This window comes from Hemitrygon akajei, chromosome 4 (assembly GCF_048418815.1).
Source record: "Hemitrygon akajei chromosome 4, sHemAka1.3, whole genome shotgun sequence".
Lineage (NCBI taxonomy): Eukaryota > Metazoa > Chordata > Chondrichthyes > Myliobatiformes > Dasyatidae > Hemitrygon > Hemitrygon akajei.
In genome coordinates, this window is record NC_133127.1 from 191279406 (window position 1) to 191305958 (window position 26553).

The window sequence follows — 26553 nt, forward strand, 5'->3', positions numbered from 1 at the left end:
GCTCAGGGAGGGGATCATTGAGCCAAGCACAAGTCCTTGGAGGGCCCAGGTGGTCGTTGTTCGGACAGGGCAGAAAAATAGGATGCTCGTGGACTATAGCCAGACCATCAATAGATTCACGCAGCTTGACGCGTACCCCCTACCCTGCATTGCGGATATGGTCAATCAGATAGCTCAGTACAAGGTGTACTCGACCATAGACCTGAAATTCGCTTACCATCAGCTCCCCATCTGCCCGGAGGACCGCCCCTATACTGCCTTCGAGGCGGGCGGCAGGCTCTATCACTTCCTATGCGTCCCCTTCGGTGTCATGAATGGTGTCTCTGTCTTCCAGAGGGAAATGGACCGGATGGTGGACCAGTGCTAACTGAAGGCCACGTTCCCATATCTGGATAACATCACCATCTGCGGTCACGACTGGTCGGATCACAACACCAACCTCCAACGATTTTTCCAAGCAGCCAAAGCTCTTAACCTTACCTATAACAGGGACAAGTGTGTGTTCGGAACCACCCGACTTGCTATCCTTGGGTATGTCGTGGAGAACGGGGTCATTGGTCCTGACCCCGACCGTATGCACCCCCTGTTGGAACTCCCTCTTCCCGCCACCCTCAGAGCCCTCAAACGGTGCCTGGGCTTCTTTTCCTATTATGCCCAATGGGTCCCCCATTACGCAGACAAGGCCCGCCCCCTGGTCAAGTCCACTGCATTTCCCCTCTCAGCCTAGGCCCGCGTGGCCTTCAGCCGCATTAAAGGGGACATTGCCAAAGCAACGATGCATGCGCTGGACGAGACCATTCCCTTCCAAGTAGAGAGTGATGCCTCCGACTTCGCGCTGGCTGCTACCCTCAATCAGGCAGGAAGGCCGGTAGCATTCTTCTCTCGTACCCTTCAGGCCCTGAAATTCGGCACTCCGCGGTGGAGAAAGAAGCCCAGGCCATAGTGGAAGCTATTAGGCACTGGAGGCACTATCTCACCGGCAAAAGGTTCACCTTGCTGACCGACCAGCGCTCAGTTACGTTCATGTTCAGCAACCAACAGCGGGGCAAAATCAAAAATGATAAAATTTTGAGGTGGAAAATAGAACTCTCCACCTACAACTATGATATCCTGTACCGGCCTGGAAGGCTCAATGAGCCCCCTGATGCCCTATCCCAGGGAGTGTGTGCCAGCGCACAGCTCAACCAGCTATACGCCCTCCATGCAGATCTTTGCCACCCAGGGGTCACCCGACTTTACCATTTCGTGAAAGCCCGGAACCTGCCTTACTCCCTTGAGGAAATCAGGACGATGACCAGGGACTGTCAAGTCTGCGCTGAGTGCAAACCGCACCTGAAAAGGCACAACTTATCAAGGCCACCTGCCCCTTTGAGCGACTGAGTGTCGACTTTAAGGGCCCCCTTCCCTCCACCGACCGCAATGTCTACTTTCTCAACATAATCAACGAGTACTCGCGGTTCCCCTTTGCCATCCCCTGCCCCGATACCACAGCCACGTCCGTCATAAAAGCCCTGCGCCAGCTCTTCACTCTGTTCGGATATCCCTGCTATATCCACAGTGATAGAGGGTCCTCATTTATGAGTGACGAGCTGCGCCAGTACCTGCTGGCTAGGGGTATTGCTACTAGTAGGACCACGAGCTATAATCCCCGGGGGAATGGACAGGTAGAGAGGGAGAATGCCACTGTGTGGAAGGACGCACTCTTAGCCCTTAGGTCAAAGGGATTGCCGGTCTCTCGCTGGCAGGAGGTCCTCCCCGAGGCACTCCACTCCATCCGCTCCCTGTTGTGCACGTCTACCAATGCCACCCCTCATGAGCGACTCTTTTCTTTTCCCAGGAAGTCTGCCACTGGGACCACCCTACCGGCTTGGCTGACGTCCCCAGGGCCAGTGCTGCTCCGGAAACATGCGAGGAGCAATAAATATTCCCCAATGGTCGAGAGGGTTCACCTACTTCATGCGAACCCCCAGTATGCCTACGTGGTCTTGCCTGATGGGCGGGAGGACACGGTCTCCGTCCGTGACCTGGCGCTCGCAGGAGCACCAGACCCCTACCCCGAACACTCCACGGTGACTATGAACACTGTACCCGAGGTGACACCGCGCACACCAAGCCCTACACAGACTCCTCACAACACTCCCATACCAGGCGCCTCGCACACGCGTGAGGGATTACTGACGCCTAACGGGCTGGCACCTCAAGTCAGGCCGGAGCCAGCACAACCACCGTCACCAGTGCAATCACCACTGGTGCTACGTAGATCGCAGCGACAGACTCGACCACCTGATAGACTTAACTTGTAAATATACTTGTAAGAAACTTCGCCCCGTGGGGACTCTCTTTTAAAACAAAGGGGGAGGGTGAATGCGGTAAACTACATACACCTGTCTGGACACGCCCCTCTGCTGACTGCTCCTGTGGCTCCTCCCACAGACCCCTGTATAAAGGCAATTGAAGGCACTGCTCCTCCCTCCGTCTCCAGGATGTTGTGTCGTGGTCTCTTGCTGCTAATGAAAGCCTATCGTTCGCCCCCCATCTCCGAGAGTTATTGATGGTGCATCAGGTTTGCAGACTCAGCCAGCTCCATCACAGACACAAGCCTTCCCACCAGGGAGGACATCTTTAAAGCGCAGTGTCTCAAGGCAGTGACGTTCATCAGGACGGGCCCCCACCATCGGGGACATGCCCTCTTCTTATTACTACCGTCAGGGAAGAGGTACAAGAGACTGAAGACACACACTCAATACTCTAGGAACAGCTTTCCCTCTGCCATCAGATTTTATTTATGATCCATGAACCTATGAATACTACGTTTGTACCTTACTATTCCTCTATTGTACCATATATTTTCTATTGTTATATAGTTTCTTTTAAATGCCTTGCGTTGCACGGCTGCCACAAAACAACATGTGTCAGTGATAATAAAGTTGACTCTAATTCTCCTGCCAAATGTGTCCAACGAGTCCTGACAAAGGACCTCGGCTCGAAACATCCGCCGCACTCTTTTCCATGGATGCTGTCTGGCCTGCTGAGTTCCTCCGGCATATTTTGTGTGTGCGCGCTGCTTCCGCAGAGTTTCTTGTTTGTGAAAAGGATTGTCTTTGTTTGTCACACGAACATGCAATGAAGTGCATCATATTGGGTCAACAGCCAACACAGTTTGACCATGGGTTGGGGGACGGTCCATAAGGGTCGCCACAGGTCCAGTGCCGTAGCCTGCCCAGAACTTACTAACCCCAACCCATTTGTCTTTGGAATGTGGAAGGAAACCGGAGCACCCGGAGGAAACCCACGCATTCATGGAGAGAATGTACAAACTCCTTACAGGCAGCAATGGGAATTTCACTCCTATTGCTGGTGCTGTAATGGTGTTATGTTCACCGCCGCGCTGCTGTGCTGCCAGAACGCTTCCCCCCGCTGCTTGTGGGTTGCTGGGCGGCGCGGCTCGAAGGGCTGAAAGGATGTACTCCACACTGTATCTCAATAAAAATAAAAAACAATATCTTCCACCTGAGCACATTGCAGCCCTCTGGACTCAATATAGAATTCGACAATTTCAGCTGACTTCATTTCTTAGTCTGCATCAGTCATCCTTCTGTGACATTGGCTCAGTTTGTTTATATTTCTGCACCCCCTCCTTTAACCCCTTTGGGAACGGAGGTCACGCTCACCCTGACCAGCCGGGCTCGTCCCCCGCTCTACATTTCACAGTTCCCACATTCTTCTGTCTGTCTTCTCACTCACGAACGGCTCCCATTCACTCATTGGCCAGATAAGCTCCTTTCCAAATTATCTCCATGGTCATCCTGGTTTGACAAGGCAGCATCCCATTCCTCCCCTCATCTTAAACTCCTTTTGTCTTCTTCCCCCCCCCCCCCAGCTCTGTTGAAGGGTCTTCAACCTATAACGTCAGCTCTGTCACTTTTCCCATAGATACTGCCCAATTGGCTGAGTATTTCCAGCATTTCTTTTTAAATAAAAAATCCCAGATTTTTGGCATGGATGGTCAAGTGTTAATTGATCACCATAGTAACCTGTGTTCAAAGAAAAAACACAATCACGGGATCTTTTATAGCTCCACAAGAGGAACAGGAGCAGAAGGAGAGTGATCATCATCATGTGCTGTGTCGTTATGATGTGGGTGATCACGGTCTTTGACCGTGATTGTTCTCGGCAAACTTTACTACAGAAGTGGTTTGCCATTGCTTTCTTCTGGGCAGTGTCTTCACAAGACAAGTGATCCCAGCCATTACCAATATTCTTCAGGGATTGTCTCCCTGGTGGTCAGTGGTCGCATAACCAGGACTTGTGATATGCAGCAGCTGCTCATACGACCGCCCACCATCCGCTTCCATGGCTCCTCTTGACCCTGGTTTAGGATGGGGGCATGGGTAGGCAGGTGCTACACCTTGCCCAAGGGTGACCTGTAGCCTTGCAAAGTGAAGGAGTGCCTGACAGCTCTTTTGGCAGAGCCGCATCTCCACCACCACCACCACACAAGTGAGGGAGAAGATAGAAAAACCAAAAAAGAATATGGGAGCTGTGAAATACAGAGCCAGCGGACAAGCCTGGCAGGTCAGGATAGGCAGGACTTCTACTCCTAGAGGGGGAGAATGTGGGTGGGGGGGGAGGGGGGTAGGAGAAAACCAAAGGAACTGATCCAATATCACAGATGGACGACCAATAGGGATTGAGAAGTCAAGCTATCTGATGTTCCACAGGAGCATCACAGTCGTGTGGCGGCTAGCGTTAACACTTCACAACACCGGCTATAATAATGGCGTTCAGTTACCTCCACTGTCTATGAATGGCCTGAATCATGAACTCTGCTGCTGCCTCTGCAGATGCTGCCTGACCAGCTGAGTATTTCCTACGATTCCCGACGGAGAATCGAGGTTGGTAAAATTACAGAAGGGTTCCAATGGAATGGGAGCACAAGGAGTACATCAATGCTGGTGTAGCAGTGCCCGCAATCACTGAAAAGGGTTCAGTTTCCGCTGCTGTCTATAAGCAATTTGTGCCTTCTCCCTGCTACCTCATGGGTTTCTGCCGGGTGCTCCAGTTTCAACCCACCTTCCAAAAGGTGGGCAGGTTAGACATAGTGAGCTGTGGGCATGCAGTTGATCTTAGAGAATGTTAAAATGTCAGCACAACATTGTGAGCCAAAGGGCCCGGACCATGCGGTAAGGCTCTGGGCTAGCACCAGAAATGCGGTGACACTTGTAGGACGTCCAGCAGAATCAAAGATTAATTGATTTGACGCTAACAGCACATTTCAATGTACTTGTAACAAATAAAGCTAATTGTAAAAACCTTAAGTCAAAAGGGGCCTTGATCAGTTACATTTAAAGATTAATGAAGGAATTGATGGAAACGTACCTTCACAAACTTCTCAGACGGAGCAAAGCACCCAACGCAGAGGCACATGAGGATCCAGCCGCGGGCGTGGCTGCTTTTGGACGGATTCTGGCTCAGCTGCTTGCAGATCTGACAGTAAATCTCATCCCTGTCATGGAACAGACAACTTATAAAAGGCATTTCCTTACACTGCCTCCAGTCCCTCCTTACTCCAGTCAGTCCTCTGTACCTCCAGCCACAGTGGCTAGCATGTCACTGCTACAGCTCAGGGAGTTCTGGAGTTCAGAGTTCAATTCCTGCACCGTCTATCTGGAGTTTGAATATTCTGTCCGTGGCAGCATACGTTTCCTCCGGGTGCTCCGGTTTCCTCCCACAGTCCAAAGACTTACTGGTTAGTAGGTTAATTGCTCGTTGTAAATTGTCCTGTGATTAGACTAGGGTTAAATGTTGCTGGGCAGTGTGGCTCATTGGACTGAAGGGCCTGTTCTGTGCTGCATGTCCAAATATAAATTAAAACCCCCATCACTGCACCCAAACAGAAAAAGTTCGGCATTTTATTGAAGAATGCAAATGTTTTGTCACTAGTGACTGCTTTCTGTCTCTTGGAACACATTGGCTTATTGACGCTGTGGACCCAGACTCTTCATCAGGACTTAGTATGGAAGGGGCCAGAAGGCAGAATAAGAAGGTGGGGGGGGGTGGGGGGGGTAGAAGAAGGGGTAAGGAGTACCAACTGGCAGGTGATAGGTGAGCAACAAACAAAATGCTCAAGGAACTGGAAGAAGTGCTCGAGTTCTTCCAGCATTTTGCGTGTTGCTCTGGATTCCCATCATCTGCAGGATCTCTTGTGTAGGTGATAAGTGAGACCAGGTGAGGCGGGTGGCAGATAGGGAGATGTCACAAGAAGCTGGGAGGTGATAGGTGGACAATAGATAAAGAGCTGAAGAAGGAATCTGATTGGACCATGATTTGTTACCTTGGCGACAAGTTTCCTGCACTCACCCTCTAAGCCGAAAACACTTTACAGTCATTATGGTACTTTGATAACATGGCCACTGTGCTGAAGTTTAACATTAGAGCTTATATCCTCTCCCCTTCACCCCAAACTTCCCGTCCTCCATTTTCCATCCAAGTTGACTTTGGGGTCAGTCCATAGATCTCCACAAGTTTGAACACAGGTTAACAGGGTGATGAAGGCCTTCATAAGTTTTTGCTTAAAATACAAGAGCTGGAACTTTACGTTGCCACTTTACAAAGATAGTTAGGTTGCATTTGAAGTCATGTGACAATCTCCTGACACTTTTAGGAGCATTGGCCAGAACACTTAGTAAATCTCCTCTGTCCTTCCTAACAATGCCACAGGACCAAATATCTCCACCATAGATGGGAAATATTCCAATTTAAATGCTGTATTTGTAAATATCCACCGTCACCACTATAGCACTTCCCAAGTACTCTGGCTAGAGTCAGTGTCAGAGCACTATACCACAGAAACAAGCCCTACAGCACATCTAATCCATGCTGACCAGTTTTTCTCCCTAGTCCTATCTATCTGGACCCAGATCATGGCCCTCCATACCCCTCTCGTTCAAGTTCCTTTCCAAGCTTCTCCTAAACATTGTAATTGAATCTGCATCCACCACTCCCACCAGCAGCTTTTTCCACACTCACACCACTGAGTGAAGAAGCTCCCCCTCAAATTGCCCTTGAGTATTTCACCTCTGACCTCTAGTATGAGTCTCACCCAACCTTAGTGCAAAAAGCCTGCATGTCTTTATGCTATCTATACCCCTCATCACTCTATACACTCTATGAAATCTCCCCTCATCTCCTGTGCTCAGTGGAATAAAGTTCTAACCTATTCAACCTTGCCCTCTAATGCACATCCTCTAGTCCTGGCAAAATCTTTGTAAATTTTCTCTGAATTCTTTCAATCTTATTGATATCTTTCCTGTAGGTAGGTGACACAATACTCCAAATTCACCCTCACCAATGTCCATAAGATAAAAGAGCAGAATTAGGCAATTTGGTGAATCGCTTCTGCTCCGTCATTTAATCATTACTGATCCAAATTTCCTCTCAGCCCCAATCTCCTGCCTTCTCCCTGTATCCCTTCATGCCCTGACCAATCAAGAATCTATCAACATCTGCCATAAATATACATAAAGACTTGGCCTCCACAGCCGCCTGTGCCAAAGAATTCCACAGATTCAGTACTCTCTGGCTAAAGAAATTTCACCTCATCTCTGTCCAAAAAGGACACCCCTCTATTCTGAGGCTATGTCCTCTGGTCTTAGATACTTCTACCATAGGAAACATCCTCTCCACATCCACTCTGTCAAGGCCTTTTACCATTCGATAGGTTTCAAATGGGTCACCCCTCCTTCTTCTGAATTCTATTGAGTACAGGCCCAGAGCCATCAAATGCTCTTCATATGACAAGACATTCAATCCTGGGTTAATATTCATGAACCTCCTTTGAGCTCTCTCTAATTTCAGCACATCCTTTCCAAGGTAAAGGGCCCAAAACTGCTCTCAATACTCCACGTGAGGCTTCACCAGTGTTTTATTAAGTCTCAACATTACATTCTCGCTGTTATACTCTAGGCCTCTTGAAATGAATGCAAACATTGCATTTGCCTTCCTCACCACAGACTCAAGCTGTAAATTAACCTTTAGGGAATCCTGCACAAGGACTCTCAAGTCCCTTTGCACCTCAGATTTTTGTCAATCCTTTCATTTCTTCTACCAGAGTGCACCAGTACACTTCCCTGTACTGTATTCCATCCGTCATTTCTTTACTCATTCTCCTAATCTGTCCAAGTCCTTCTGTAGCCTCTCTACTTCCTCAAAACTACCTGTCCCTCCACCTATCTTCATATCATCTGCAAACTTTGCAACAAAGCCATCAAATTCATCATCCAAATCATTGACATATAACGTAAAAAGAAGTGGTCCCAACATAGACTCGTGGAACACCATTAGTCATCGGTAGATGGCCAGAAGAGGCTCCCTTTATACCCAGTCTTTGCCTCCTGCCTATCAGCACTATTTTATCCAAGCTAGGATTTTTCCTGTAATACCATGGGCTTGTAGCTTGTTAAGCAGCCTCATGTGTGGCACCTTGTCAAAGGCCTTCTGAAATCCAAGTACACAACATCAACTGATTCTCCTTTGTTTATACTGCTTGTTATTTCTTCAAAGAATTCCAACAGATTTGTCAGGCAAAATCTTCCCTTGAGGAAATCATGCTGACTACAGCTCATTTTACCACGTGCCTCCAAGTAGCCCGAGATCTCATCTTTAATAATCGACTCCTACATCTTCCCAACCAATGAGGTCAGACAAAGTGGTCTATAGTTTCCTTTCTTCTGCCTCTCTCCTTTCTTGAAGAATGGAGTAACATTTGCAATTTTCCAATCTTCTGGAACCATTCTTATACAACTTCAACATAACGTCCCAACTCCTGTAGTCGATGTTTTGATTTGTGAAGGCCCAAAAGCTCTTTTTACAACTTCATTTGCCTGTGAAGCCACATTCAAGGAATTATGGAGCTGTATTCCCAAATTCTGTACTCGAGCCTCTGGAGCAGGATTTGAACCAACAAGTTTTTAGACTGAAGAGATGTGGTGGAGATGATTTATTGGAAGACTGGTTGGGGTGGAGAAAAAAAAAACAGCATGAAAGTGCATTCCAACAATAATCATTTTAGCCACTGTATATCACTAATGAGCAAGAAGTCGACAGGCTGGGTGTGGAGATGGTGGCCCATCTTTCTCAGTCCTTACTGGGGTCCAATTAAAAAGGAAAGAGAGAAACTCAGAGGTGGGTGGAAAGTTGTGTCTAGTACCTGAGCTCAGGGCGTAGAATACCATTCCCGATGATGAAGTGAAGTTTCTCCAGGTTGGAGGTAGGTCGGTCTTCCAGCATACTGTTCCCCCTGAGGCTGTAGTCCCCGTCATTCAGTCTCTTTGCCACCTAAGCACAGATGAAGGAGTTATGACCACAAAACAGAGTAAAGGTCTATGGGGTGTCTTAGTCCTAGTAAAAAGTTGCAGGAGCATAACCAAACCACAATTAATGAGAATTTTATCTTAATTCTTTAATTAAGGAACAACCTCTCACTGAAAGTCAGCAAAACCAAAGAGCTGATTATTGACTCCGGGGGAGGAACAAGCCAGAGGTCTATGAACCAGTCCTCATTAGAGGATCAGAGATGGAGAGTGTCAGCAATTTTAAATTCCTTTAATTATCACCCACAGCTTCAATCTGCTAATTAAATTTGCTGACAACACTACACTGATTAGCCTCATCTTAGATAATACCAAGGCAACCTACAGAGAAGAAGCCATCACCCTGACACAGTGGTGTCAAGAAAACAACCTCTCCCTTAATGGCACAAAAACAAAGGAGCTGGTTGTAGACTACAGGAGTAATGGAGACAGGCTAACCCCTATTGACATCAATGGATCTGGGGTTGAGAGGGTGAACAGCTTTAAGTTCCTCAGCATCCACATCACTGAGGATCTCACGTGGTCTATACATACCAGCTGGCTACATGGTGAAAAAAGTACAACAGCGCCTCTTTCACCTCAGACGGTTGAAGAACTTTGGCACAAGTCCCCAAATCCTAAGGACTTTCTACAGGGACACAATTGAGAACATCCTGACTGGCTGCTTCACTGCCTGGTATGGGAACTGCACTTCCCTCAATCGCAGGATTCTATAGAGAGTGGTGCAGACAGCCCAGCACAGCTGTAGATGTGAACTTCCCACTGTTATGATTCCACAACCTATGGACTCACTTACAAGGACTCTACAACTCATGCTCTCAGTATTATTTATTTACTTCTCCTATTTGTACAATTTGCCTTCTTTTGCACATTGGTTGTTTGTCAGTCTTTATGTGCAATTTAATTTCTTTATTTTTCTGTAAATGGCCGTTAAAAAATGAATCTCAAGGTGGTACATGGTGACATACATGTACTTTGATAATAAATACGCTTTGAGCTTTTCTGACTGAGAAGCCCGTGGAGAGGGTTCTTCCTAAATGGCTATAGAGGTAATTAATGCAGAATTGGAATAGATTTATTATCATGTATGGCGATACAGCGAAACACTTTTGTTTCTCTGCCACCAGACAGATCGTTCTTTCCACAGGTACAATGATGCGCAAGGGAAAACAGATTGTAGAATATAATCCTGCCAAAGGGTCTTGGCCCGAAACATTGACTGTACTCTTTTCCACAGATGCTGCCTGACCTGCTGAGTTCCTCCAGCATTTTGTTTGTATTGCAGAATATAGTGTTAGAGTTACAGAGAAAGTGCAGCCCAGGTAGACAAAGGGCAAGAGCCATGAGGAGGTAGATTGGGTGCTCAAGAGTCCATCTTTTTAGTGCAAGAGAGGCCTGTTCAAGTCTTATAAAGGCAGTGTCCCAAGAAGGTGGCATCCATCGTTAAGGACCCTCACCATCCAGGACATTGCCACCTCTTCTCATTGCTACCATGGGAAGGAGGTTCAGGAACCTGAAAACACACACTCAATGTCTTAGGAACAGATTCTTTCCCTCCACCATCAGATTTCTGAACAGTTCATGAACACTGCCTCATTATTAAGCTCTCTTTTTGCACTTTTTAAAAATATTTCTTATTGTGACCTATAGTTTGTGTATTGCAGTGTACTGCTGTCACAAAACAATGAAGTTCACAACATATGACAGTGATAATAAGACTGATTCTGATTCCTAGTTGGCCCAACTGCGCAGGCAAGTGATACAATGGTTTGGACCTAAGCTGTGAAGAATAAAATGGGGATTGGTTTAGGATCTAATAGGGATTGGTTTAGGATCTAATGTGTATTGGTTTAGGATCCCATGGGGGATTGGTTTAGGATCTAATGGGGAATTAGTCTAGGATCTAATGGGGGATTAGTCTAGGATCTAATGGGGATTGGTTTCGGATCTAATGGGGATTAGTCTAGGATCTAATGGGGATTAGTCTAGGATCTAATGGGGATTGGTTTAGGATCTCATGGGGGATTGGTTTAGGATCTCATGGGGGATTGGTTTAGGATCCCATGGGGGATTGGTTTAGGATCCCATGGGGGATTGGTTTAGGATCTAATGGGGAATTAGTCTAGGATCTAATGGGGGATTAGTCTAGGATCTAATGGGGGATTAGTCTAGGATCTAATGGGCATTGGTTTAGGATCTAATGGGGATTGGTTTAGGATCTAATGGGGATTGGTTTAGGATCTAATGGGGATTGGTTTAGGATCTAATGGGGGATTGGTTTAGGATCCCATGGGGGATTGGTTTAGGATCTAATGGGGGATTGGTTTAGGATCCCATGGGGGATTGGTTTAGGATCTAATGGGTGCTCCATGGCCAGCACGGGCTTTGTCAGGTGAAAAGCTCGCTTGCATAGAGATCATTAAACATCAGCCATTGCTTGGAACACTAAATTTGGTTTACTGTTGCTTGGTATTGTGCAAGATCAGGGTGTGGAGAAAGACTGTACAAAAACACACCAAATCTGACAAACTTCTACAGATGTGTGGTGCAGACTACACTGACTGGTTGCATTACAGCCCAGAATGGAAACACCACTTGCCTTGAACAGAAAATAATGGATATGGCCCAGTCCATCACAGGTAAAGACCTCCTACTATTGAGCACATCTACATGAGGCGCTGTCGTAGGAAAGCAGCATCCATCATCAAAGACCCTCATCATCCAGGCTGCTGCCATTAGGAAGGTGCTACAGGAGTCCCAGGATGCACACTACCAGGTTCATGAACAGTTATTATCCCTCAACTATCAGGCTCTTGAACGGAGGGGATAATGTCACTCAACTTCACTTGTCATTCGTCGTACTGTTCCCACAACCTATGGACTCACTTTCCAAGATTCTTCATTCCATGTTCTCAATATTTACTGCTCATTTATTATTATTCTTTATTGTATTTACAATGAATACTTGCAAGAAAATTAATTTCATGGTTGTATATGGTGATATATCTGTACTTTGATAATAAATTTACTTTGAACTTTGAAATTACCTCTTCCGTGAGCTTGGATTTCTTCTTCAGAGTCAACGAGACCAGCTTATGCCGCACACTGTTCTTCTTGTCCGCATGCATGCTCTGCCACACAAGTGTCAGACGTTATTGGGATGTGGTCACAATCAGAGTACATCCAACCACACAAGGGGAGTATGTATAACCAGGCTGCACTGGGTGTAGTGGGATGGTGAGGGATGGTTGTTACTGGGAGGCATCTACAGGCTGGATTGTTAACTAGACAACAAAGGGTCACCAGTCTGAAATGTTAACTAGTTCTCTCTCCAACAATGCTGTGCATTTCATGAGGGGCATAAGGTCCATAGTCATAGCCTTTCTCCCAGAGTTCGGGTGTCTCAATCAAAATGATTTAAGATGAGAGGGTAAAGGATTTTCCCATGCAGAGGTTGGTCAGGATAAAGATTAAAGATTGGAACTATTTGTCAGAAGTACATTGAAGCGCAAGTGAAATGTGTCCTTTGCATTGACCAACAGTCTAAGGGTGTGCTAGGGGCAGCCAATACCTCCAGTGCCAACATGGCATGCCCACAACCCTGACCGTACATCTCTGAAGGAAACTGGAGCACACAGTCACATGGAGAAGCTGCAATCTCCTTATCGGCAGTGGTGGGAATTGAACCCCAGTCGCTGATGCTGTAAAGCTTTATGCTGACTGCTAGGCAATCAGACTGCTCACATGCTAGCATATGGTAAGAGATGCCAGAGGAAGTGATTGAGGCTGGTACAGTAACAAGACCCTTGGCAGGTACATGGGTAGGAGGAGTGTTCAGGGATACTGTCCAAACATGGGCCGATGAAACCGGAGCAGGGAGGCACCATGATCAGCATGGACAGGTTGGGATGAAGGAATGTTTCCGTGATGCCATGACTCCATGACTATTTTCAGAATTTTGTGTTCAGTAATTTAGGAAAAGGAATACAAATCCCCTTGTGCTGGTTTGGGGATTTGAACTCAATTCTTTCACCGACTGGAATTGAAAAAATAAATTGCTGCATTAGTGAGATTGGAACCACCGGACTTTCAATTGTCTTGGTCACTTCCCTCAGGGATTGCTATCTTCGTCTTTTCCTGTTACTTATTTATTTACTTCATTTCGCGATACAGCGTGGAGCAGTCCTTTCCCGTCCAAGGAGCTGCACCACTCTAGCTCCTACTTAACCTTAGCCAATCACAGGAAAATTTACAATGACCATTTAATCTATTAACCAGTACATCTTTGGACTGTGAGAAGAAACCGGAGCACCTGGAGGAAACCCGCACGGTCACGGGGAGAACGTACAAACTCCTTAAAGGCAGTGGCGGCAATTGGACCTAGGTCCCTGGTACTGCAAAGCGTTGTGCTAACCAGTACGCTACCATGCCACCTCATTGCTCTGTGCAGCCAGGTACTTGTGCATTTGACAATAAACTCTACTTCAGCTGCTTTTAATATGACATTTGTTTCAGGGAATGGCCAGCAGAGCTAAACAAGCTCTATGACAAATTAACCCCACCCAGGCAGAGTAAACTGGCTTGTGGTTTGATTACCACTGTTCGAAGTTTCTTCCAGGAATGCCTACCCTGAACAAGTTTAAATCTTCCAGTCCTGCCAAAGGGTTTCAGCCCAAAATGTCGACGGTACTTTTTTTCATAGATGCTACCTGGTGTGTTGAGTTCCTCCAGCATTTTGTGTGCTTCTCAGACTAAACTGGCTACAGCCCGAGGTATAACAGTGTCACACCAACTGCTACACTAGGGTACCGTAGTGCCCAACGTTTTGACTCAAGTATGACCTCAAACCAACCAACCAATGAGGCTGGTTCTTCACTGGCATTGAAAATCAACAGACAAGCCAGAGGCACTCAATGCTAGCCTTGCCAACAATCCATTTATCCTGTGATGAAAGATGGAGTTATTTTTAATTAATTACTTTACTAGGGTACTGGGATCACTACCACTTGTTGGGTAGACACACTGGGGAGACAGGGACAGAGGGAGTAGTTGTGGAGAGATGAATGCAGAGAGGGAGGATGCTTGTGCCTATCGGGAAAAGATTCTGACCACCCTCCGTGTGAAAATATCCCTTCTCAGATCCCCTCTGAACTCCTTTAGAGGGCGGCTGGTAGCAAACACCTGCATCTTGTGCATCCCTACCGACCAGAGTTGGACCTACCTCGCCATCACTCTGCAAAGCCTGCAGTTCCCGCTTGTGCGTCTTCTTCCCGAGGGTCTCGTAGATCTTGGTCATGACCGGGATTTTCTCGCTGCCGTCGCTGATGGCCGTGTGATACTTGGGCTCCGGCAAGTCGCCCATGAACCGCAGGATGGTGATCCAGACTGCCAGAGACGCCTGCAGCGAAAGAGGCCAGAGGTCACTTCTGAACCTGAAGTCAGAGCCCCGTCATGCCCAGCAGCCAATACAGAGAGGCTCTACGTTCCAAATAATGGGATCGGGCACAAAATGTAGCAAATTCCTGCAGACATTCACTCAATAGTGACAACATAATCAGTTTTGGTTGAGAGTTCACACCCAGTTCAAGCATTACCACCTCCCCCCTCACTCCAAGAAGGTCATCAGTGAATATTTCAGGACTTTCAGCATTTACAGTATAACAGAACTCTACAATGGTTTCATCAAAACCTACCGAATACTGAAAGGCCTCGATAGAGTGGATGTGGAAAGGATATTTCCTATGGTGGGAGAGTCCAGGACCAGAGGGCTCAGCCTCAATTAGAGAAATGTCCGTTTAGACCAGAGATTAGAAGGAATTAATTTAGCTGGAGGATAGTGAATCTGTGGAATTCATTGCCACAGAGGCCAAGTCATTGGGTTGATAGGATTAGTCAGGGCATCAAAGGTTACAGGGAGTAGGCAGCAGAATGGTGTTGAGAGAGCAGATAACTCAGCCACAGTGAAAAGGCAGAGCAGACTCCAATGGGCTGCGTGACATAGTCCTGTTCCTATCTCTTCCAACACTGACCACCGGCACCCACGACTGTGCAAAACAAAATAAAAACAACAAACAAAAAAAACTTCCTCTCTCTCACTTTAATGCTTGCCTTCTAGTCCTTGCCATTTCTACCCAGGGGAACGGACCCCAGCTGTCTATTCTATATGCGTCTCTCAAGTCTCCCCTCAGCCTCTGAGGTTCCAGAGAAAACAGCCCAAGTCAGTCCAAACTCCAGCAGCAGGCCTCCAGCAATGTAGGCAAGATGTCAAATCCTTCATGCTGGTTTTAAACAATGTGAGAGGGAATAATTTCAAGGGAGATGTGAGGGGTAAGCTTTTTAAAAAAAAATATGCAGAGAGTGGTGGTTGCCTGGAATGTGCTGCCTGTGGTGGTGGTGAGAGGCAGATACATTAGGAACGTTTAAGAGATGTTTAGGTAGGCACATGGATGCGAGGAAAATGGAAGGTTATGGACACTGTGTGGGCAGAAGAGATTAGTTTGGCTAGCCAGTTAATTACTAATTTAATTGGTTCAGCACAACATTGTGGGCCGAAGGGCCTGAACCTGTGATGTGCCGTTCTACCTTGATGGTACACTAAAGGTACTCTGGCTCCAAGAGCAAGGTGACCCCTTCCTGCTCCCATTTACGTTATAGAACACAGAACATCGTTCCTATAGTGAGGCAACCAGAACTGTACGCAATTCTCCAGATGCAGCCTACTAGAGTTTTATAAAGCTGCAACATAACTTCCTGACTTCTGAACTTAGTGCCTCAACTAATAAAAGCAAGATGCCATGAGTCTTAACCACCCTATCAACCTGTGTACTTGCTTTCAAGGAGCTATGAACTTGGACTTGTATCTCTCTGCTCATCAACACTGCTATGGATCTTGCTGTTAAAGCTCTGTCTGGTTGAGCTTGTTACAGAATTTCACTACAATACAACTGCAGATGCTGTGGACTTTCCTGATGAAGGGTCTCGGCCCGAAACGTTGGCTACTCTTTTCTCACGGATGCTGCCTGACCTGCTGAGTTCTTCCAGCGTTGTGTACGTATTCTAAAGAATTTCACTGCCAGGCACCCAACCAGTATTGGCTCCCTTTATCTCACTACCACATGCTAAACACCACCCCCCCCCCCCACACACACACACCATCTCTCACTCCTGTGCGACAGAACCATGAATTCACTATTCACTGCTATGAATTTTCTCTCCCCCACTACAGAATGAAGTGGTATGGATCATGTGCATGCAGAAAGGGTTTAGTTTAATTCAGCACCAACAGGTGCAGATATTGTGGGCTGAAGGGTCCGTTCCTGTGTCGTACTGTTCCATTCTTGTGCTAACAGATGCCGGCTGGGGAGCCCCCTTACCAGCTGATCGCCCTCGTCATCATGAAAAAGCAAGGGCATCTTGAGGGGTCTCCGGACGTAGGTGTGGGTGGTGGTGCCCTGAAAGTACGTGGCGGCAAATTTGGCAAACTTGTACTCCGAGAGATCCTCCTCCTCCTCCTCCGGCAGTGGGAGGCACGCGTCCAAATCCTCTTCCTCCATCGCTTTCGGGGCCCGCTCCAGATCCTGAAACAGACCCCACGCACAGTCAAAAATAACAGCTACAACTTCTGTACTCACTGCAGTTCAGAAGAATGGGGTGGTGGGGTGGTGGGGTGGGGGGGGGGGGGTCCTCATTGAAACCCATCAAATATTGAAAGGACTAGATAGAGTGGATGTGGGGAGGACTTTGCCAGTAGTGAGAGTGTCTAGGATACAAGGACACCCCTTTAGAACATAGGTGAGGAGCAGTTTTTTTAGCTAGAGGGTTGGGAATTTGTGGAATTCATTGCCACAGATGGTTGTGTAGGCTAAATCATTGGGTTCATTTAAAGCGGAGCTTGATAGGCTCTTAAACATTAAGGGAATCAAAGGTTACAGGACGAAGGTAGGACAATAGGTAGGTGTATTACTTAGCACAACGCTTTACAGCACCAGTGACCCGAGTTCAATTCCCGCTGCTGCCTGTAAGGAGATTATACATTCTCCCTGTGACCATGTGGGTTTCCTCCGGATTCTCCGGTTTCTTCCCACAGTCCAAAGTCATACCAGTTGGTAGGTTAATTGGTCATTGTAAATTGCCTCATGATTGAGCTAGGATTAAATCGGGGGGTGGAGGGGTGGGGGTTGCTATGCAGAGTGGCCCAGAAGGCCGGAAAGGCCTATTCTGCACTGAATCTCAACTAATTAATTAATTAATTAATTAATAAGGTCGAGGGGGATAATAAAGCAGCCATGATGGAATGCCAGAACAGACTTGATGGGCTGAATGGCCTAATTCTGATCCTATGTCTTATGGTCTGCAAGCCTCAGTGGGTAAAGCCACTGCCTCACAGTGCCAGAGACCCAGGTTCAATCTTGACCTTGGTTGCTGTCTGTGTGGAGTTTGCATGCTCTCCCTTTAAGCACATGCATGCTCTGGTTCACTCCCACAGCCCAAAGATGTGTGAGTGGGTAGGTTAATTCCCCACTCTAACGTACCTGTAGTGTGTCGGTAAGTGGTAGAATGTTTACTTATTTATTGAGATACAGCACAGAATAGGCCCTTCTGGCCTTTTAAGCTGCACTGCCCAGCAACCCCCAGCCCAGTCGCTGGACAATTTACAATGACCAACTAACCTACCAGCCAGTATGTCCCTTGGACTGCCAGAGGAAACCCACTCGATCATGGAGAGAACGTACAAACTCTTTATAGACAGCGGCGGGAAATGAACCCAGGTCACTGGTACTGTAAAGCATTACCCCACGGAAGGGAAGTAAATTAATATGGGAAGAACAAAGTAAATAGGACGAGTGTAAATGGATATTTGATGGTCAGAATTGTCTCAATGGGCTGAAGGGCCTGGGGCTCCACGTTGCATGATTTATAACCTGCAAAATTGGTTCAGACAGCAAAATCTGGGAAGTTCATGTGGAAATCAGAGCGACCCATTTCCAGTTCCACACACTTCAGTCATCAGCATATTATCTCTGCTTAATGAAAGAGCACTGTGGTAATCAGTTCACTGCCGATGACCCAGCAGAAACGGATTGTTGGGAGTGATTAGGTAAATTGGGGAACTTCTAGCTGGGAAAACATGACTGAGTGATGAATCACATCCTGTTTTCTTAGGAAGTCAAGGACTGCAACTTCAGCAGCAGAACCCAGGGACAAGGTCTGAGTGGGGAGGCAAAGTGAATTCCAGTCGAGGCTCCGAAGGCCTCACCCCTGGAAGAGGAAGGATCTTCAAAGGTGGGCTAACACCTGGGAATAATTGGAAAGACTGGCTCCGGGTAAAGAGTTCTGGTGAGCTGATCTTGGTGGCTTATGCCCAAGTAGGGATGATAAGCTTAAGTAAACTAGCCTGTGCTAGGCCGGGAAATAACAATGCAAAAATCTTAATCCAGCCCTCTTCTTTCCCCTTTGGCTCTCCAATAAGCCTGTGCACCTCAGAGGGGCATTCCAAGTCTTACCTCAAACCCAGTTGGCGCTCGGCCTTCCTGCCCGGGTACCACGGAGGGAGTACCCAGAAAGCCAAACATCTTGTCCACCATCTCAGAGTCGTTCACGGGCTCATTCCGAGCCTTCTCCATCTGTTCCAGCATCTCCTTCTTCCGCCGAGCCTCCTTCTTCTCTTCCATCTCCCTCACCGCGTCCTCCTGAGCCAACTGCGCAAGGCGCTCCTACCGGGAGAGAAGAGTCAAATAATTTCACCTGAATGTACCATGCACTCACCAATTAACCCCTCCGCACAATCATTGATTCACATTCACAAACACAAGAGATTCTGCAAATACTGGAAATCCAGAAGATCTCACACATTGCCAGAGGAACTCAGCAGGTCAAGCAGCACCTATGGAGAGGAATAACCAGTTGATGCTTTGGGCCAAGACCCTTCAACAAGACTGAAAAGGAAGGGGGAAGAAGCCAGAATAAGGTGGTGGAGGAAATGGCAGGAATCCAAACTAGAAGGTCAAAGGTGAAGGCAGGTGAGGGGGAAGGTGAGTGGGCAGGGAAGAGGAGATGAAATGAGAGGTTTGGAGGTGTTAGGCGAGAGAAGTGAAGGAGGAATCTGATGGGAGAGGAGGTTGGATCATGGGAGAAACCGAATGAGGAGAGTCACATAAGAACTTAAGAAATAGGAGCAGGAGTTGCCATCTGGCCCATCGAGCCTGCTCAGCCATTCAGTAAGATCATGGCTGATTGGCCATGGACTCATCTCCAACTAACTTTTCCCCATAACCCTTAATCCTACTATTATACAAAAATCTATCCAACCTTGTCTTAAATATATTTACTGAGGTAGCCTCTACTGCTTCATTGGGTAGATGTAGGAGTAGATGTAGGATAGAGATGAGGAGGAACTGCTTTTCCCAGAGAATGGTAAATCTGTGGAATTCAGTTCCTCCTCATCTCTATCCTACATCTACACCTCTGAATCTTGAGGTTATGTCCCCTAGTTCCAGCCTCACCTACCAGTGGAAACAACTTTCCTGCCTCTATTTTATCTATCCCTTTCATAATTTTATATGTCCTCCTCTCATAAGATCTCCTCTCATCCTTCTGAATTCCATTGAGTACAGTCCCAGGCGACTTAATGCTCCTCATTATCTAACCCACTCATCTCTGGGATCAATCTGGTGAACCTCCTCTACATCGCCTCCAAAGTCAGTACAACCTTCCTCAAGTAGGGAGACCAGAACTGCACACAGTACTCCAGGTGCAGCCTCACCAGTACCCTGTATAGTTGCAGCATAACCTCCCTGCTCTTAAATTCAATCCCTCTAGCAACGAAGGCCAGCATTCCATTTGCTTTCTCGATAGCCTGCTGCACTTTGCAAACCAACCTTTTGTGATTCATGTACAAGCACTCCCAAGTCCCTCTGCACAGCGGCATTTTGCAATCTTTTTTTTACCATTTAAATAATAATCTGCTCTTCCATTTTTCCTTCCAAAGTGATGACTTTGTATTTACCAACATTGAACTCCATCTGCCAGACCCTTGCCCACTCACTTAACCTATCTATATCTCTCTGCAGACTCTCCGTATCTACTACACAATTTGCTTTTCCACTCAATTTAGTATGATCAGCAAACTTAGATACACTACACTCAGTCCCCTCTTCCAGATCGTTAATGTGTATCGTGAACAGTTGTGGGCCCAGCACCGACCCCTGTGGCACACCGCTCACCACTGATTGCCACCTAGAGTAACACCCATGTATCCCAACTCTCTGCTTTCTATTAGTTAACCAATCCTCTATCCATGCTAATACATCACCCCCAACTCTGTGCATCCTTATCTTATGGATAAGTCTTTTACGTGGCACCTTATCGAGCGCCTTCAGGAAATCCAAGTAAATAACATCCATCTGTTCCCCTCTATCCACTGCGCTCATTTTATCCTCAAAGAACTCCAGTAAGTTTGTCAAACAGGACCTACATTTGCTGAATCTATGCTGCATCTGTTTCTTCCCAGATTTCTTACTATTTCCTCTTTAATGATTGCTTCAAGCATTTCCCCAACTACAGATGTTAAAATAACTGGCCTGTAGTTACCTGCCTTTTGCCCACATCCTTTTTTGAACAGTGGCGTGACATTCGCTTTCTTCCAATCCGCCAGCTCCTGCCCAGAGTCAAGAGAATTTTGGTAAATTATCACCAATACCTCTACTATAACTTCTGCCCTTTCTTTCAGTATTTGGGATGCGTCCCATCAAGACCAGGGGACTTTGCTATCTTCCGGCCTACAAGGTTGCTCAGCACTACCTCTTAGGTGATAACTATTATATCGAGGTCATCACCTCCTATTTCATCCATAACATCTCTCTTTGGCATGTTCGACGCATCCTCCACCGTGAAGACCGGCACAAAATAGTCATTCAAAGCCTCTGCCATTTCCTCATTACCCAATATCAATTCCCCCTTCTCGTCCTCCAAGGGACCTACATTCACATTAGCCACCCTTTCCTGCTTTATATAATTACAAAAACTTTTACTATCTGTTTTTATATTTTGTGCTAGTTTATTTTTTATAATCCATCTTCCCTTACTTCATTGCTCGCTTAGTGGTTCTCTGTTGTTTTTTTAAAGTTTTCCCAATCTTCCAGTTTCCCACTACACATGAACTTTTAGTTTAGTTTTTTAATTTCCTTAGTTATCCAAGTCTGGCTCTCCCCACCCTCACTGTCCTTGCTTGTAACTGCAATATATTTTTGTTGAGCACCCTGAAAAATCTCTTTGAAAGTCTTCCACTGTTCCTCAACCTTCCCACTGTATTGCCTGTGTTCCCAGTCTACACGAGCCAAATCCTCCCTCATCATTGTAGTCTCCATTGTTTAGGCACCAGGGGGAGGTGATAGGCAGGTGAAGAGAAGAGGTAAGAGGAACCAGAACGATGAATGGAAGAGGGAAGTAGGGGGAAAAGAGAAAATACCAGAAGTTAGGAAAATTAGTGTTCATGCCATCAGGTTGGAGGCTACCCGGATAGAGTATGAAGTGTTGCTACTCTGTCCGGAGAATGGCCTTGTCTTGGCAGGAGAGGAGCCTATGGACTGGCACACTGGAATGGATACAAGGATTGGAATTGAAATGGTTAGTCACCGGAAAACCCTGCTTGTGATTCAGATTTTTAAATTCAGATTTATTTATCACATCCAAACATGTAGTGAAATGTTTCATTTGTGTTAACAATCACCACTCCTGTGGTAAAAGGGATGTGCTGGGGACAGCCCGCAAGTATTGCTACGCATCCCAGTGGCAGTGTAGCATGCACACAATGTTCAGTAGAACACAGCAAACCAGCACGTAGCAAGCAACACACACGCGCGCGCACAGTTAGCGGCAGTTCAACCACAAACACAAGAGATCCTGCAGATGCTGGAAATCTTGCACAACACACAAAATGGTGGAGGAACTCAGCAGTTCAAGCAGCACCTACAGAGGGAAATGAACAGTCGACATTTTGGGCCAAGACCCTTCCTCATGTGATTAGCTTTATTTGTCATGTGTACATCAGAATATACAATGAAATGCATTGTTTGTGTCAATGCCAACAGTCCAAGGATGTGCTGGAGGCAGCCTACAAGTGTCGTACTGCATCTGGAACCTACATAGTATGCCCACAACTTACTAACCATCATCTGTTTGTACTTGGAATGCCAGAAGACCCAGCGGAAACCTATCTGGTCATGGCGGGAACATACGAACTCCTTACTGGCAGTGATGGGAATTGAACCCCAAGCGGTGATCGCTGGCACTGTAAAGTGACACGCGAACCACTACGTTACCATGCCATTGCCAAAATCCATCAATGGAGAAAGTGACACACAGAAGTGTTGGACGAACTCAGCAAGCAGAACTATGCATTGCTCCAGATAAATTGTCTGAAGGACGATAGTCCTGGTGCAGGTCGATGAGAATAGGCTGTTTAAATGGTTCAGCACTGACTAGATGGGCTGAAGGGCCTGCTTCTGTGCTCTACCTTTCTATGAATATAAGACATGGGAGCAGAATGAGGCCACTCTGCTTGAGTCTGCTCCATCACTTGATCACGGCTGATGCATTTACCCTCTCAACCCCATTCCCTGCTATCTTCCCGTAACTTTTGATGCCCCTACTAATCAAGAAGCAACCAACTTCTGACTTAAATAGAGACTTCCATCTGCTGCATTCTCTGGTGTTTCTAGTGAAGACGAAATGCTCAGTGTCTCCTAGATCGTCCCCGAGCTGGAGGGAACCATCCCATTCCAGCCACTCACCTGGTGCTTCCTCTCCGCCTCCTCCTTGGCCCTCTTGCTGCTCATCTCCTTGCTCAGCCGCAGTTCCTCAGCCAGCCGCAGCTTCTCCGCCTCCAGCCGCCGGCGGTACTAGAGGACAAAGGGATGGACACAAGAATTAGCACGAGTAGGCCATTCAGCCCGAGTCTGCAAGGCTGACCTGCAAACAGATTACTTTTCCAATACTATTCAAAATAAATTATTAAAGTACATATGCTATACGCTTGGGTGGTGGGGTGGAGATCTCTCTCTACCAAAGGAGGTCTAGCTCTCTGTTGGCCTGCAGGTCACCCTTGGGCAAGGTGTAGCACCTGCTTAGTCCCCCAATCAGGGTCACATGAGGCCCTGGGAGGAGGTCGTATGAGCGGCTGGTGCATATCACAAGTCCTGGTTATGCGACCACTGACACCAGGCAGACAGTCTCTGAAGAGTATTGATAATGGCTGGGCTCACCCATCCTGTAAAGATGCTTCCCAGAAGGCGGCATTGGAAAACCACTTCAGTAGAAAACTTTGCCAAGAACAATCATGGTCATGGAAAGACCATGACTGCTCGCGTCACACAACACAGCGCATAATTAATGACTGGATGAACCGTATGTTACCATATACTATTTGAGATTTACTTTCTGTAAGCATTTACAACAAACCACAGAATCTTATGAAAATCTATACATTAAGATTGACAACCAATGTGCAAAAGACAAATGTCGCTAATCAAAAATGATAGAGAACATGAGTAGCAAAGACTCCTGTAGGTTGTGGAATCTGTTCGGAGTAGTGGTGAGTGATGTTATCCACGCCATTTCAAGACCCTGATGTTTGAAGGGTAATAACTATTCCTGAACCTGATGGTGTAGGACCCAAGCCTCCTGTACCTTGGTCCTGATATTAACAGCCAGAAGAGAGCATACCTGGATGGTGGGGGTCTTTGACGATGAATGCTGTTTTCTTCTGGCAGTGATTTGTATAAATGTGCTCACGGTAGGGAGGGCTTTGTTACGATGGCCTGCGCTGTGTCTACCACTTCCTGTAGCCCACGTCCCTCAGTTTCTCCAATATCCAGCAATCCAACAGTCCTGGAATGCCATCAATAACTGAAATTCTTCAGTCTTCTGGAGTATTAATTCCAATGATTTACCGCCATCAGGGTGCAGAAATATCTCCACCTCTCAGTCCCAAATGCCCATTGTTGTGGCACTGACTCTAGACATTCTGAACCAGGCCCTTTGGCCAACTAGTCTAAGCTGACCAAAGTGCCTACCTGAACTCATACTGTTAGTCTGCTCTTGGCACATAGCCCTCGAAAGAGTATTCCAACCGAGATTCAACAGTGGAGCTGGCGGAAGATAATGACACATCACGATGAAAGTGAAGGAGGAGGAAGGCTTCAGCCGGCGAGGGCCCCCAGTTGTCTTGCATTCCATGCCACTGGACCCTGATGCAGATCTCTCAAGGGCCATTTGGTGGCTGTCCGTGCTTCAGACTCCCCATGTTAAACAATGTCGAGCGCAGGCACTCCCCATTAAGGAAATCCACCGCAACCCCACTGGAGAACGTCACACTCGACTTGAGCGATTGCACTATGGCCATGCACCTCCACAAGGTCCTCTTTCACCGAAGGAAGGACAGCTCCAGCCTATCTAGCCTCTCCTAATAACTCCGGCCATCCAGTCTTGCAAACACCTTTAGTTCTAGGGTCCACTTAAAGGGGAAAACATTTAGAAAATTATAGCTCAGTACAGGCCCTTTGGCCAACATGGTGTGTTGACCTTTTTACCTGCTACAGTCCTCCATTTTTCTATCATCCATGTACCTATTTACGAGTTTCTTAAAAACCTCTAATGTATCTGTCTCTACCCACAGCCCAGCAGAGCTTTGCCTGCACCCAACAGTCTGTGTAAAAAAAAAACCTCTGATCCCATATACTTTCCTCCAAACAGCTTTACATTTTGTCCTCTTGTATTAACCATTTCTTCTGTTTAAAATATTCTGGCTATTCAGTCAGTCTATGCTTCTCATCATCTTAAACATGAGTTCAATTCTCAAAAGCATTCTTCTTGCATTGTCGCTGTCAAGCCCTCTAATAACTTGGTAGGTTTTAATGAGGTCACTTCTTGTTTATCTGGGCTCGAAAGAATTAGAAGCAGAGGAGACTCACTCCCTCAATATAACAGACATCAGTCCACTAACTAGTCTTTGATGCACTCGAGAGAGAGAGAGCAAATGTCATTTTTTTAAATGACCGAACCAGTACAGAAGCCTGAAGTCCCATACCAAGAGCAGCTACTTCTTTTCAACTATTGAGTTCTTCAAACAACTGCAAAAACCTTAATCACTACAGTTTTGATGCACCATCAATAACTCTCTGAGACGTGAGGCGAGATGTAGGCTTTTTTTGGCTGGAAGAAAGAGCAAGCAGCAATTGACCACCACACTACATCCTGGAGACTGAGGGCTGGGCCCAGGCTCCAATCGCCTTTATACCGGGGTCCGTGGGAGGAGCCACGGGAGCAGTCGGGGGGGGCGTGTCCAGACAGCTATATGTAGTTCACCACAAGTTTACAACACTATTACCACCTTATACTATAATGGACTTGTTTCACTCTGAGGTCTTTCTTATAAAAAACATATTGTATATAATTTGTGTTTATCTTGTGATTACTGCTTATATAGCTGGCTGGTAGTGTAATGGCATCAGCACCAGACTTTGAGGTGAATGGTCCCGAGTTCAAACCTGGCAGGCTCCTTGCACACTTTCCATCCGTGCTGGGTTGAACGTCAAGCTAGCAACTCTGCCTTGTAAAAAAAAACCAATCAAATGCTTCGGAAATGGCAAAAAATGCTGCCCGATGTGCCAGAAGGCACGGAAAGGAATCGCAAACAACGTGTCCCACAGGCAAAGCAGTTACCATATCAGGCAGTGATACACCTCAAAAAGAAAAAAAACTGAAGTAGTGTTCGTTGTCCATTTAGAAACCTGATGGTGGAGGGGAAGAAGCTGATCCTGAAACGTTAAGTGTATGTCTTCAGGCTCCTGTACCTCCTTCCCAGATGGCTCCTTCTCTTGAGGAAGTAGAGAGCACTAATGCACTTTCTTGGCAATTATTGTCTACAATTGGACCTGGACAGGCTATTGATATTTACAGTACTGTGCAAAATCCTCGGGCACATGTATATGTGGTGCGGGTGCAGACACACCCAGCCCTGAGAACTGGGCAAGGTCGTTTGATTAAAAACAATTGGTTTATTGATAGTTACAGAATGTCTCTTTGCTGCTTCCTGCTCCCTCCCCTCTCCCCACTTCCTCTTTTCCCAACCATGATTCCCCTCTCCCTGCTCCCTTCCCACTCTCAGTCCACAATACAGACCCAT

General features: G+C 46.7%; 1 protein-coding gene across 4 annotated transcripts in view; it reads right to left on the minus strand.

The window, feature by feature from the left end:
* myo7aa (myosin VIIAa) overlaps positions 1 to 26553 on the minus strand; it is a 274145-nt gene that overhangs the window by 73632 nt on the left and 173960 nt on the right. For all 4 annotated transcript variants that reach the window (XM_073044265.1, XM_073044264.1, XM_073044263.1 and 1 more), the window contains 7 exons: positions 23162 to 23269; positions 18875 to 19084; positions 16745 to 16948; positions 14593 to 14769; positions 12419 to 12502; positions 9209 to 9336; positions 5380 to 5506 (listed from right to left, as the gene is read on the minus strand). In XM_073044265.1, coding sequence (XP_072900366.1) covers positions 5380 to 5506; positions 9209 to 9336; positions 12419 to 12502; positions 14593 to 14769; positions 16745 to 16948; positions 18875 to 19084; positions 23162 to 23269 — 1038 coding nt within the window. The remainder of the gene's footprint in view (positions 1 to 5379; positions 5507 to 9208; positions 9337 to 12418; positions 12503 to 14592; positions 14770 to 16744; positions 16949 to 18874; positions 19085 to 23161; positions 23270 to 26553) is intronic.